The sequence below is a fragment of the Mercurialis annua genome, linkage group LG8 (assembly GCF_937616625.2).
Source record: "Mercurialis annua linkage group LG8, ddMerAnnu1.2, whole genome shotgun sequence".
Lineage (NCBI taxonomy): Eukaryota > Viridiplantae > Streptophyta > Magnoliopsida > Malpighiales > Euphorbiaceae > Mercurialis > Mercurialis annua.
In genome coordinates, this window is record NC_065577.1 from 1924545 (window position 1) to 1938621 (window position 14077).

General features: G+C 35.4%; 2 protein-coding genes across 3 annotated transcripts; both read left to right on the forward strand.

The window, feature by feature from the left end:
* LOC126660332 (disease resistance protein RPV1-like) lies at positions 1 to 4468 on the forward strand. Of its 2 annotated transcripts, XM_050353789.2 has the most exons (6): positions 1 to 533; positions 1235 to 2339; positions 2433 to 2750; positions 2867 to 3802; positions 3955 to 4150; positions 4253 to 4468. In XM_050353789.2, the coding sequence occupies exons 1-6, from the start codon at positions 70 to 72 to the stop codon at positions 4399 to 4401; spliced, it is 3168 nt and encodes a 1055-aa protein (XP_050209746.1). In that variant the 5' UTR covers positions 1 to 69; the 3' UTR covers positions 4402 to 4468. The 2 variants fall into 2 exon arrangements, with proteins under 2 accessions (XP_050209746.1, XP_050209745.1); XM_050353788.2 differs by having other exon boundaries at positions 3955 to 4468.
* A 1171-nt stretch (positions 4469 to 5639) lies between these two features.
* On the forward strand, positions 5640 to 7689 carry LOC126660339 (protein WHAT'S THIS FACTOR 9, mitochondrial). Its single transcript, XM_050353798.2, has one exon. It carries the CDS (start codon positions 5697 to 5699, stop codon positions 7326 to 7328), a length of 1632 nt encoding a protein of 543 aa, XP_050209755.1. The 5' UTR covers positions 5640 to 5696; the 3' UTR covers positions 7329 to 7689.
* Positions 7690 to 14077: the final 6388 nt, after the last annotated feature.

Sequence of the window (14077 nt, forward strand, 5' to 3'; positions counted from 1 at the left end):
TGATTCAGTGGATCAAAATATTTATCCATTGTTCTTCAAGCTGTAATAACATCCTCTTAATATTTCCAAATGCATTCTTCTTCTTCTTCAGCTGGTAAACATGATGTTTTTATTAGTTTCAGAGGCGTAGACACTCGCGATAATTTTACAAGTCACCTCCACACCGCCTTAACGGAGCAGAAAATCCCGACTTTCATCGACTACAACCTCGTCCGAGGAGAAGATATTTATCCGTCGCTCGTAAAAGCCATTGAAGATTCCAAGATTTCAATCGTTGTTCTTTCGGAAAACTATGCATTTTCGGGTTGGTGTTTGGATGAGCTTGTGAAGATTCTTGATTGCTTCAGGAATAATGGGCAGATGGTTATACCTGTTTTTTACAAGGTTGACCCGGATCATGTTTGTGATCAGACTGGCAGTTTTGGAGAAGCGTTTTTGAAGCATGAAATGGTGAGTCAGCTTAAAGTGCAGAGTTGGAGAACTGCCTTGACGGAGGTTGCGAATCTTGCTGGCTGGGATTCATCCGTCACGCGGTAACATTTCGTTTCAGGAAGTATAAAAATAGAACATTAATCAAATAATGATAATTTATATTTATAGCTTTTGAATGTGTGCAATTCGGCTATTCGCGCTCCACTAAATTGTCATTTTAAATGTTCGAGGAATTGAGCTCACTGTCTAGCAGATTGCTGGCAAGCGCTTATGTCATTTAAGACATAGCTCATTAGTACATTGAACTTAAAATAATTTCGATTCAAAAAACATTAAAAGTAAATTTTTTATTAATAACAGTTCAGAATATGCTCCAATAGTGTATTTTTTTTATATAAAATAGCGAATTCGTATTTTTTTTATAAAATAGCAAATTTGAAATCTGTGTTTATTGAATTGAAAAAACAAAACTTAATACTAAATGAATGTAAGAAATGGCCAAACTAAGAACTTCCTAAACAATAGTATTATTAAATCCATCGATCAAAAACTCTCAATCCATTATGAATTCCAATTGCAAAGATTTGAATTTCCATAAATATTATTTGGAATTACTTTTCATTAGCTCGTGCAGAAAGCCAAATCTCATACATAAATATTATTTCGGATAAAATGAACAGCTATATTACAAAGAACTTATGATGCTGTTATGTGCATTATTTGAATCATCTTCAACAAATAATTAAAAAAAAGTTGTCTGATAAATTTTATTTTCTTTGTATGTATGGTTCATATGTATCAGGCCAGAATCTGAACTTATCAAGCAGATAATAAAAGATATTTTTGAAAAATTGAGTAGAATTTCTCCAAGTTACCACTTGAGAGGATTGGTAGGCATTGCGCCCCGAGTTCAAGAAATTAAATCTATGTTAGCCTTGGAATCAACAGATGTCAGGTTTATCGGGATATGGGGTATGGGCGGGGTTGGTAAGACCACTCTGGCTCGAGCTGTATATGATCGAATATCTACTCAATTCGAAAGTTGTTCCTTTATTTCAAATATGATGCAGCAATTGGAGAGTTGTACATTGTCTCAATTGCAAGATCAACTATTCTCAACATTGTTGGACAAAGAGAGTGTTTCCAGGTGCACTCTTAATTTAGGTTTGTCTTTTATAAAGGATCGTCTATGTCGTAGGAAAGTTCTTGTTGTTGTCGATGACGCGAATAATTCAACACAATTGCAGCAGCTGTTGTTAGTCAGTGAGCCTGATTTCTTTGGTTCAGGCAGTCGAATTCTCGTAACAAGTAGGGATAAACAAGTTCTCAAAAATAACTGTGCAGCTGATATTTATACAATGCCGGAACTGAATGATGATGAAGCTCTTCGTCTCTTTAGCCTAAACGCCTTCAGACAAGAACATCCCAAGAGTGATCATTATAAATTACAATCGAAAAGTGTGATACGATATGCTAAAGGGAATGCGTTGGCTCTTCGAGTTTTGGGATCTGCATTGTATGATAGAAGTGAAGAAGATTGGGAAAGTATGTTGAAAAGATTAGGCAATATCTCCAATTGTGAAATTCATAATGTTTTGAGAACAAGTTATGATGGGCTCGATTCTGAAGAGCAACGAGTATTTCTTGATATTGCATGTTTCCTTAGAGGAAGATGCCGAGAAGAAGTGACCAAAATATTAGGTGGCTCTGATTCGTCTGTGCATTTTGCGGTTACTACTCTTATTGAGAAGTCTCTCATTACTGTTTCCTCGGACAACCGATTAGAGATTCATGATTTGCTGCAAGAAATGGGCCAAAAACTTGTTGTTGATGAATCGAGGCAACCTGAAAGTCGAAGTAGGTTATGGGACCCTGAGGATATCAACTACTTATTGATGGAAAACAAAGTGAGTTCGTTCATTAATTATAAACTTTCTTCATTATGTGTTTTTATGTTGATATAACAATGCATCAATACTATAACATTAATTGATTATCAGGGAACTTCTGTAATTGAAGGAATGTCATTGGATATGTCACTAGTATCGAGTGAGATTCACTTGAAACCTGATACGTTTTCAAAGATGCGTCATCTCAGATTTCTCAAGCTTTACTGGTCAGGAGGACAGTTTTCCATATGCAGAAAACAAAAATTGCATATTTCTCGTCGAGGCCTTCTACCTCTTCCAAAGGAGTTGAGATATCTCGAGTGGACTGATCTTTCTTTGAAATCTATACCATCAAATTTTTTTCCTGAAAATCTGGTTGTGCTCAATCTTTTTGGTAGCAAGGTTAAAGAGCTTTCCACAGGAATACAGGTTTAATTTTATACACTCAATTATTCGCCTCCTTGTTACCTATTTATATTATGCATGAAGTTGATGGTGCTAATCTGTATCTATGTGTTTCGCTTGTTTGTTTGTTTTCACGATAGCATCTTGTCAATCTAGTAAAGATTGACCTTTCGGGATCTGAATATTTGACTAGACTTCCAGATCTGTCAAAGGCTAGAAATATGGCGAAAATCGACCTTAGTCGCTGCAGTAGCTTAGTGGAGGTTCACTCATCCATTCAATATCTCAACAGGCTGGAATATCTCAAGCTCGAGGGTTGTGTAAACCTGAGGAATCTTCCGAGAAAAATTGATTCGAAGGTTCTTAAATTTCTTGATTTGGAGGATTGCACAAGTGTAAAAAGATATCCAAATATTATGCAAGGAAATCTGCAAAAACTGAATTTAAATTGTACTTCAATGATTGAAGTGCCACCACCAGTTCATCTACTTGTGTCAACACTTGTTGAAGTATGGATTGAGAGTTGCAGAAACGTCTCGAATCTACCAGACAGTTTCCATAAACTAAAGTCTCTTGAGAAACTCAGTTTATGCAATTGGTCAGAACTTGAGAGTTTTCCTGAAATCTCGGAACCCATGAATCTAGAATCAGTAGATTTGAGTTACTGCAAAAAGTTAAAGAGGCTTCCGGATAGCATATGTAATTTAAAATCCTTGGAATTTCTTATTTTAGATGGAACAGCTATAAAAGAAATACCGATATCGATTGAACATCTGCATTGCCTTGTCTCGTTCGAACTCAGAGACTGCAAATACCTTGAAAGCCTTCCGAGTTGTATCAGTAGACTTCCTGAACTTGGAAATTTGTACATAAATGGATGCACGAGTCTCCGATCTTTACCTGAGCTTCCGCCGTCTTTACAAATTCTAGATGCACATAACTGCATATCACTGAATACTATATCGATCAAATGCAGAGAATATTGCAACCTTGCCCATTTAGATTTCACAAACTGCTCAAAGTTGGATGAAAATGTATTAGGTGCTCAGTGGATCATTCAGCATGCTGACAATCCGGTGCGTAACACTAACTAGCTAGACCCTTTGTTTTTTTCTAGTAAATTAAAATGTGCATGGATTAAGTTCAAATGTGCATAATTTATTCGAAGTTTATCAATAGACCAACTCTCTTCGTATTCGTTACTAAATGTTAAACTTTTGTGTTACAGAATACTATTATTGTCTATCCAGGAAGTAAAGTTCCAGAATGGTTCAGTTTTCAAAGTATGGGAGCCTCCGTTGTGACCCGGTTTCCCTTAAATCAGGATCATTTGAAAGGAATCGCGTTCTGCGTTGTCTTTAAATTTAAGAAACTTCCAAAGGCGATTCATGAATTGCGTTTTAAGATCAAATGCATAGACAAAGGTGATGATTATGTGAGCATCTCTTGTCCATGTAATGCTGTGCCAGAGTCGGAACATGTACTAATTGTGTACATTGATCGCATCCACCTCAAACAATTTTCAGGAACTGTATCTTCACTTGAATTCCGTCCTTACGGGTCTTTCAAGTATCCGAAAGTTGAAAGTTTTAAGCATTGTGAGGTGACAAGATGTGGTATCCATCTGCTACGACATGATGCATTTGTCGGCGATGGCGACGGACGGCAATACTAGCTCCAAAATCTTCCATGTAATAACTTCCTTTATCAGGATATACTAATAAATACACTTATAATTAATACATTTGCTGTTTTTTCTTTTTTCACAGAATTGAATTGTTGCACTTCATTTGATACTAGAGCACTTGAAGAGTACTATGCTTAAGTACCTTGTCGAAGAATGTTGCTGGTGCCGTCTTTTTAATTCCTAATGAACAAATCAACTTGGTAAAATGGGTTTTGGAGTCTCAATCAACATTGATTAATTAAAATTTCAATCGATGATTAAAATTAAACAAAAAATAGTTTGAAATAGAAAAATTGTAAATTATGAAATATTGTACTATAATATATTATTTTTGATCATTTTATTTGTATTTAATTCTTATATAGTAGTAATTATTTTAAACCTTTTCTTAGAATAATAATTACTTTTAACTTTTTTAGAGTAATAATTACTTTAACTTGTAATGATCGATTTTTTTTGAAAAGAACTTGAAAAATGGGTAAATACTAAATAATAAATAAAAATCAATTACTTAAAAACAAAAGGCTAATAAGCTGAAAAAACTCTGACCTTGTTTTGGTTTCAATTCCACCATCACGTTGCAATTTTTTCAATTTTATTCTATTTCAGATTTTCTGTTTTCAATTGCACCCTGAAATATTAAATTGAACTCTTTCATTTGGATAATATTCAAAATAGATCCTTCATATTTATCAAATAATCTAAATATTCTTTAATGTTATAAATTACATAAAAAAAACCCATCTTCTCCATAAAATCAAAAAAATTAATTAAATTTAAATTAATTAAATAAATAAAAATTAGAATTTGTTCGGTGGTAGGTGCGGCGGTGGATGGTTTGGGCGATGGTGGGTGACGAGCAGAGTTTGGTAGATGGGTCTGGTGATGGCGGGTCCGATGAAAGCGCAGTGGGATGTATTGAAATTTAATAATTAGTTATAATTAATATTTTATTTAGGATTTATTTGAAACTTTTTTAAGTTTAGAGACTTGTGTAAATTTATCCAAATGAAAAAAAGAATGAAATGATTCTTAAATGTAGTTGTTTTATATATTTTAATCCTTATAATAATAAAATTATTTATTTTTTCTAATTCAGGGTGTATTTGAAAACTAAAATCTGAAATAGGGTAAAATTGAAAAAATTGCAACGTCAGGATGGAATTAAAAATCAATATAAAAGTTAGGGTTTTTTCAGCCCATTAGCCAAAACAAAACCCTCCTAGAACCCTTCTCATTTCTTGAAATTAAAAAAAAAAAAAACACAGCAGCAACCATCAAGAATGCAATTCCTCTTCCGATATCTCCGGCCCCACGGCCGCCGCCAACACCACCGGAGCTTCGTCGACGCCGCCTCCATCAAATACGTAAAAGACCGTGGGCTAGACCACGCAGTGCAGAGAGAAAAACACTTAAAACCAATGATAAACATCAAGAACCTCATTAAATCAGAGCCGTCAAAATCACTTCCACTCTCTGTAATCACTCAAAATAAAGAATTTCTCAAAATCCCAACTCGCCCAATTGATTTTATCCGAAAATACCCTTCAGTGTTTCAAGAAATTTCACCGGGTGGCATCAGTGTCCATCCCCATATCAAGCTCACTCCTCAGGTACTTGATCTTGACGCTGAAGAACAGTTAGTTTATGAGAGTGTTAGTTATAGAAAAAATGTTTCTGATAGAGTTTTAAAGCTGTTAATGATTTCTAGAATTGATAAAATTCCATTGAAGATTCTTGATTTTGTTAAATTTGAGCTGGGTTTGCCTCCTGATCTTGTTAAAACTTTAGTTCCCGAGTTTCCTGATTGTTTTCGGGTTATTGGTAATGGCGATATTGATAATTATGCAAATTTATTATCCGGGTCTGGTTCGGATTTGTGTTTGGAGTTGGTTTGTTGGAGCAATGAATTGGCTTGTTCTTGCATGGAAAAGAAAGCAGCAAGTGATAAAATTGACTATAAAAAGGGAATGCCTTTAGCGTTTCCGATGCAGTTTTCGAAGGGATTCGAGATGGATAAGCACTTGAAGAAGTGGTTAAACGATTGGCAGAAGTTGCCTTATATTTCTCCGTATGAGAATGCAACACATTTAGGCTCGAGTACGGATGAGTCTGATAAGTGGGCAGTGTCTGTTTTGCATGAGGTTCTTAATCTTTTTGTGTGGAAGAAGGTTGAGATGGATACTTTGTTGTGTTTAGGAGAGTGGTTGGGGATTCGGTCTAGGTTCAAGAGAGCGTTGCTTCACCATCCCGGGCTCTTTTACTTGTCTAACAAAATGGGAAGTTGTACTGTGGTTTTGAGGGAGGCCTATAAGAGGGGAATGCTGATCGAGAGGAGTCCGTTGATAGATATTAGGAACCAGTATGTTCATCTCATGATTACTGCAAGTGAAGATCATAAAGCAATTAGTGTATCTGGAGGAAGTAAACAACGGGAAAAAAAGATGGGCCAAGAATCTAAAGAGCAAGGAGAGAAAGGCGACAATGTGGATGCTGTGGTGGGGAATGATATGGATTTAGATCATGAGGATGATGACGACGATATATATGATGAAAGTGAGGAAGAAGGTGAGAATATGACACATGCTGGTAGAAATTTATCAAATTACAGATCAAGATTGAAGACGATTAAGAAGTTCGATGCAAGAGGGCCTTCAAAGAATTTTGGAAGACAAAGGCTGGTTCAAAAACACCATGGGGTGACCAAAGATGTAGATGATAAGGATTTAGATCTTGAGGATGATGAAAGTGAGAAAGAAGGTGAGAGTATGACTCATGGTCATAGAAACTTATCAAATAATAGATCAAGAATGAAGCCGATTAAAATATTTGATGCAAGGGAGCCTTCAAGGAATTTTGGAAGGCAAAAATCTGGAAGAAAGTCAGATATGAGAAGACGACCAGCTTGGTCGTGAGAAGACGACCTGAGGCGGCAAGTGGTTTGGGTCGGCGGGTAGTTTGGGTTTAAATGGGTGGAGCATCTTTTTAATTCGTCAAATGGTGATGAAAAAGTATCTGTTGTTGGTCTACAATTAACAATAACTTTTTAAATTCTATGTTTCGGACAGTATTTTAAAGATCAATTCGGTATTCCACCTGATATGGTCACTAGTTTACAGTTCAACAGATTCAACTAAATAGTTCCGCTGTTATGTATTTCAATATTTCAGGTTTGTTCGTTTCCGTTTTGTTTACGGGCAACATATTGCTCATAGCACATCAATGTAAACTGTTCACATCTTGTAATTTAAAGATTATGTCATCACTTCTTTTTCCTTTTGATAGCATACTGCTGAAGCTGCCTTTTCAAGCAATTACATTTTCAATTCATTAGCTGCACAATCTCAATTAACAATTTTACATGGTACGTATTAATTTCGGGCATTGATATGATACTGTTCAGTTTGTAATCTTATAATTCAAACTAGTTGATGCATTAGTAACTGAATCTTTAACAGTTATATTATGCTCTCCATGAAACAATGGAACTTCAAATGATCCCTCACTGTCTGTTATAATTTCTGTTGTCTAAATTTTCCACTCATCAATCAGCCTGCCTGCACAAAGTAAAAGAGAATGGACAAATGGAATTTCATTAGTAAACTGACACACCAACACACAATACCAGTAAGACAAAATACAGACACTGAAAAAATAAAAAAGACATTAGCCTAATCGAATCGATGAGAAATAGCTCAAATAGTAGAAGCACTTGACAATAAAATACTTGATCGTCAGTTCAATTTCTTCCCCAAACGCTTCCTTTTTAATTATATATATGAAAAAATACCAATGGATGAATAATTAAATAAAAAGACATTGACTTACCTGATATTCTTCTTCTTCTTCATAAACCAATGGAGTGGCCACTGAATCAAAACATTTACCAGTTGCTCTTCTCTTCTCAATATGCAATCTTCTTCTTCATCAACTGGTAAACATGATGTTTTTATTAGCTTCCGAGGCGAAGATACTCGCCTTAATTTTACTAGTCACCTCTACACCGCCTTAACTCAGCACAAAATCCCAACTTTCATCGACTACAATCTCGTCCGAGGACAAGAGATTTCACCGTCGCTCGTCAAAGCGATCGAAGATTCCAAGATTTCAATCGTTGTTCTTTCAGAAAATTATGCATTTTCCGGATGGTGTTTGGATGAGCTTGTCAAAATTCTTGATTGCTTCAAAAATAACGGGCAGATGGTTATACCCGTTTTTTACAAAGTTGACCCGGATGATGTTTGTGATCAGACTGGCAGTTTTGGAGAAGCGTTTTTGGAGCATGAAAAGTGTTCGACGGTGACCTGGAGATCTGCCTTGACGGAGGTTGCTAATCTTATCGGCTGGGGTTCATCGGAGACCCGGTAACATTTCAGTAACTTTTTGTTAGATTATTGATCCAAAAATTATCTTTAATTTCACATGTAATCCATTGATTTAGTAAAATATTAAAAACTCTCAGTTTTGGAGAAAATTCTTTGATGGTAAGTAAGCTTAAAGTACAGAGGTGGAGATCTGCCTTGACGGAGGTTGCCAATCTTGCCGGCTGGGATTCATCCGTCACCAGGTATTATTTAATTGGCTAATCCTCTGAAACCCCCCACCCCATCCCAATTAACTCCGTAATTAGCAAAACTCATTCTTTAAAATTTCAAAATTTAATTTCTAATATTAAAAAAATAAAAAATAACGTTGAAATCTAATTGTAAATTCTCTCATTTTTTCGATGATTGAAGAAAAAACGAATTAAAAATTAAAAATGATCGGAAAAGTCAAACGAATAGTGCCACTATTTTTAATGATGTGTTATAATATACTCCTAATAGGTTTGTTCACGAATGACGTGGTGGACCGAGTCTACCTTAGAATTTTTCCAATTCTATTAATCCAAAATTATCTTTAATTTATATTCAATCTAAATTATAATTTATAATGGTGTCTTCTAATCCAATAATAAAATTTCTCAATCTAACCATGTCATGATGAAAATTGAATTCCAATTGCATAGATTATTTGGAATTTGTTTTCCGAAATCCAAATCTGATGCTTACATTTTAGAATAATTTGGATGAAATTTTGGATAAAAAGAAAAGGTATATTACAAACTGTTGATGCTGTTATGTGCATTAAACAAAAGCTGTCTGACATTTCTAATTTTTTTTATGTATGATTCATCTTTATCAGGCCAGAATCCGAACTTATCAAGCAAATAATCAAAGATGTTTTTGAAAAATTAAGTAGAATTTCCCCAAGTTACCATTTGAGAGGATTGGTAGGCATTGAGCCCCGGATTCAAGAAATTGAAGCTATGTTATGCTTGGAATCAACAGAAGTCAGACTTATTGGGATATGGGGTATGGGCGGGGTTGGTAAGACCACTCTCGCTCGAGCTGTGTATGATCGAATTTCTACTCAGTTCGAAAGTTGTTGCTTTATTTCAAATATGATGCAGCAACTGGAAAGTTGTACCTTGTCTCAATTGCAAGATCAACTATTCTCAGCATTGTTAGACAAAGAAAGTGTTAGTGTAAGTCTGTCTTTTATAAAGCACCGTCTATGTCGTAAGACAGTTCTTGTTGTTGTTGATGACGCGAATAATTCAACACAATTGCAACAGCTGTTGTTAATGAGCGAGCCTGATTTCTTTGGTTCAGGCAGTAGAATTCTCGTAACAAGTAGAGATAAGCAAGTTCTCAAGAATAACTGTGCAGCTGAGATTTATACAATGCAGCAATTAAATGACAATGAAGCTCTTCATCTCTTTAGCCTACATGCCTTCAAACAAGACCATCCCAAGAGTGACCACTATAAGTTGCAATCGAAAAGTGTGATAGGATATGCTAAAGGGAATCCACTGGCTCTTAGAGTTTTGGGTTCTGCATTGTATGATAGAAATGAAGAAGATTGGAATAGCATGCTGAAAAGATTAGGCAATATCCCCAATTGTGAAATTCATAATGTTTTGAGAACAAGTTATGATGGGCTTGATGCTGAAGAGCAAAGAGTATTTCTTGATATTGCATGTTTCCATAAAGGGGAAAGTCGAAATGACGTGACCAAAACATTAGGCGGCTTCGATTCTTCTGTGCATTTTACGGTTACCACTCTTATTGATAAGTCTCTCATTACTGTTTCCTCGCACGACATTTTAGAGATTCATGATTTGTTGCAAGAAATGGGTCAAACAATTGTTCTCGATGAATCTAGGCAACCTGAAAGTCGAAGTAGGTTGTGGAACCCTAAGGATATCAGCAACTTATTGATGGAAAACAAAGTGAGTTCTTCGTTCATTAATTATCAACTTTCTTCATTATGTTTTTTGTGTTGATAGAAACATGCGTCAATACTATAACATTAATTGATTATTAGGGAACTTCCGTAATTGAAGGAATGTCGTTGGATATGTCACTAGTATCGAGCGAGATTCACTTAGAACCTGATACGTTTTCAAAGATGCATCATCTCAGATATCTCAAGCTTTACTGGTCAGGTGGACAGTTTTCCATATGTGGAAAATTGAAATTGCGCATTTCTCGTCGCGGCCTTCTGCCTCTTCCTATGGAGTTGAGATATCTCGAGTGGACTGATTTTTCTTTAAAATCTATACCATCTAACTTTTTTCCTGAAAATCTGGTTGTGCTAAATCTTCGTGGTAGCAAGGTTAAAGAGCTTTGGACAGGAACACAGGTTCGTATTTATATGCACAATTTTTGGTACGCTTGTTCTCTTTTTACCTTATCCATTAAGTTGATGATGCTAATCTGTATCTTAATCTGTGTCTTTATCTTTTCACGACAGCATCTTGTAAATCTAGTAGAGATTCACCTTTCGGATTCTGTAAATTTGACTAGACTTCCAGATATGTCAAAGGCTAAAAATGTGGCAATAATCGACCTTGGTCGCTGTAGTAGTTTAGTGGAGGTTCACTCTTCCGTTCAATATCTCAACAGGCTGGAAATGCTCAATCTCGAGGATTGTGTAAACCTAAGGAATCTTCCAAGAAGAATTGATTCCACGGTTTTCACATTTCTTGATTTACAGAATTGCCCAAGTGTAAAAAGATGTCCAGATATTATGCAAGGAAATCTGCAAACACTGTATTTAAACTGTACTTCGATGATTGAGGTGCTACCATCGGATGATCTACTTCTGTCAACACTTGTTGATGTATGGATTGAGAATTGCAGAAACATCTCTAGTCTACCAGCCAGTTTCTATAAAATGAAGTCTCTTCGGGGACTTATTTTACGTAATTGGTCAGAGCTTGAGAGTTTCCCAGAAATCTCGGAACCCATGAATCTGGAATCCTTAGATTTGAGTTACTGCAGAAATCTAAAGAGGCTTCCAGATAACATCTTTAATTTAGAATCCTTGGATATTCTTACTTTAAACGGAACAGCTATAAAACTGATACCTTTATCGATTGAACATCTACGTTGCCTCCGCTATTTGGAACTCGAAGACTGCAAATACCTTGAAAGCCTTCCTAGTTGTATCAGTAGACTTCCTAAACTGGAGGGTTTGTACGTAAGCGGATGCAAGAGTCTCTGTTATTTACCTGAGCTTCCGCCGTCTTTAAAAACTCTACTTGCAGTTAACTGCATATCCCTGAAAACTGTATCATGCAACCGCGGAGAAGATTGCTTTCTTACCCATTTGAATTTCACAAACTGCTCAAAGTTGGATGAAAAGGTATTAGGTGCTCAGATGAATATTCAGCATATTATCTGTTTGGTACGTAACACTAGCTAGACCTTTTGTTTTTCTGGTTAATTAAAATGTGCATGGATTAAGTTAAAATTCTAGATTTTATAATCCTATACTATTACGCTGAAGCTTATCATAAACCAGACGACATTTTGATACTTGTAACTGCTCTCTTCTCTTCGTATTCATGACTAAATGTTAAACTTTCGTGGTTACAGGATACTACTATTATCTATCCAGGAAGTAAAGTTCCAGAATGGTTCAGTTTTCGAAGCATGGGAGCCTCCATAGCGACACAGTTTCCCTTAAATCGGGATCATTTGAAAGGAATTGCTTTCTGCGTTGTCTTTAAATTTAAGAAACTTCCAAAGGAGACGAATATCTTGTATTTCAAGATCAAGTGCATAGACAATTTCACAGGCAATAACAATGACGATAATTTTAGCAGAATCTCTTGTTGTCATTATGTTCCGTCAAAGTCGGAACATGTAGTAATCATGTACGATAAACGCATCTACCTCGGACAATTTTCAGGAAGTGTGTCGCTTGAATTCTGTCCCTATGAGTCTATCAAGTATCCAGAACTTGAAATTTCGAAGCATTGTGAGGTGAAACGATGTGGTTTCCATCTGCTATGACATGAGGCATTGGTGATGGTGACAGACGACACTAGCTAAGAACTTCATTTATCGGCTTTTGGCTCTTCATTGCCACCGGTTCTTCGGTGTAGAGCTGATACTAGAGCACTTGAAGAGTACTATGTTGTAAGTACCTTGTTGAAGAATGTTGTTGGTGCCGTCTTTTTAATTCATTAAGTGAATAAGATTGAAGCATCCTTGTCGAAGAATGTTTCCGAATATTACTAAACTGAATAAGATCGAACCATCCTTGTTCCTTAACTATTTGATCACCGGACTAGACTTGATCAAAATGATTTAATGCAACCGAATTTTGGATATTATGTCTTATAAATTTATGTTTTCCCGGTGACAAAGAGGAACGAACTTAAAAAAAAAATTACAACAACAATATTTGTTTGGATTACATTAATTTATTTGGATTATATAGCTTTTTCTTAAGCTGAGATTAATCGAGATGCTAATTTGAAACTTTGCACTAATCCTATCAATTTCCTGCTCAAATTGATGATCTTAAATTCCAAGATGGATAAACTTTTACATAGATATGTCTTAACAATCATCTATGCTGTACGGAATTTTTAAATATGGAACATGAAATACAGAGAGGAACAAAATTAAAATATTTGTATCATAGTAAATCATAAATATAAACTTTTGAAATTTTACAAGATATATAAAAATAAAAATGAAAGACGGAATCATAAAATTTAGAAAGTTTTCGTGAAATATAGACCGACATTCTTCAGAAAAATGGTTACAGCAGAGTACTCTTCAAATGCTCTAATATCAGCTCTACACCGGATAATCGCCGGCATGAACAACCAAAATCCGGTAGCCATCACATAGCCGATCGTCAACGGTGTCGAAATGAACCTCGGAAACTGCCATTCTCTGTTAACTATCTTTTTCAATGCAACCTCAATCACCATGCTAACACCATGTAATAAAAAGAAGCAAGTCATTTCCCACGTTGGCTTCTCGCGCTCCAAATCCAAATAGTAAAATATGATCTCGTGCATAATACCTGCCATTAGACGTGTGTATTCCGTTTAAATTGAATTGAATCAAATTAAATTTTTATTTTTAATGAACCAAATAAAAAAAATTAGAGAATTAAATTTGTCTAATCGAATTAAAGTAGTTGCTTATGCTGATTTTCAACTCATATTGGTCATTTTAGTTTGAGTCGCATTAGAACTTAAGCCAAGTTTTTTAGTTTTTTAAAAACTAACCAAATTGAGGGGAGGGGGGAATTAACACACCATACGAAATTAACTGAATTTATTTGTTTGATTCGAATAATAAATTTGTTCAGT

What these genes read in the sequence shown, in the direction of transcription:
- LOC126660332 (XM_050353788.2), top strand. Translation starts at nt 70, where the DNA reads ATGCATTCTTCTTCTTCTTCAGCTGGTAAACATGATGTTTTTATTAGT. An exon ending in TGGGATTCATCCGTCACGCG is followed by an intron (nt 534 to 1,234) that starts GTAACATTTCGT and finishes CATATGTATCAG; the next exon opens with GCCAGAATCTGAACTTATCA. An exon ending in ACTTATTGATGGAAAACAAA is followed by an intron (nt 2,340 to 2,432) that starts GTGAGTTCGTTC and finishes ATTGATTATCAG; the next exon opens with GGAACTTCTGTAATTGAAGG.
- LOC126660339 (XM_050353798.2), top strand. Translation starts at nt 5,697, where the DNA reads ATGCAATTCCTCTTCCGATATCTCCGGCCCCACGGCCGCCGCCAACAC.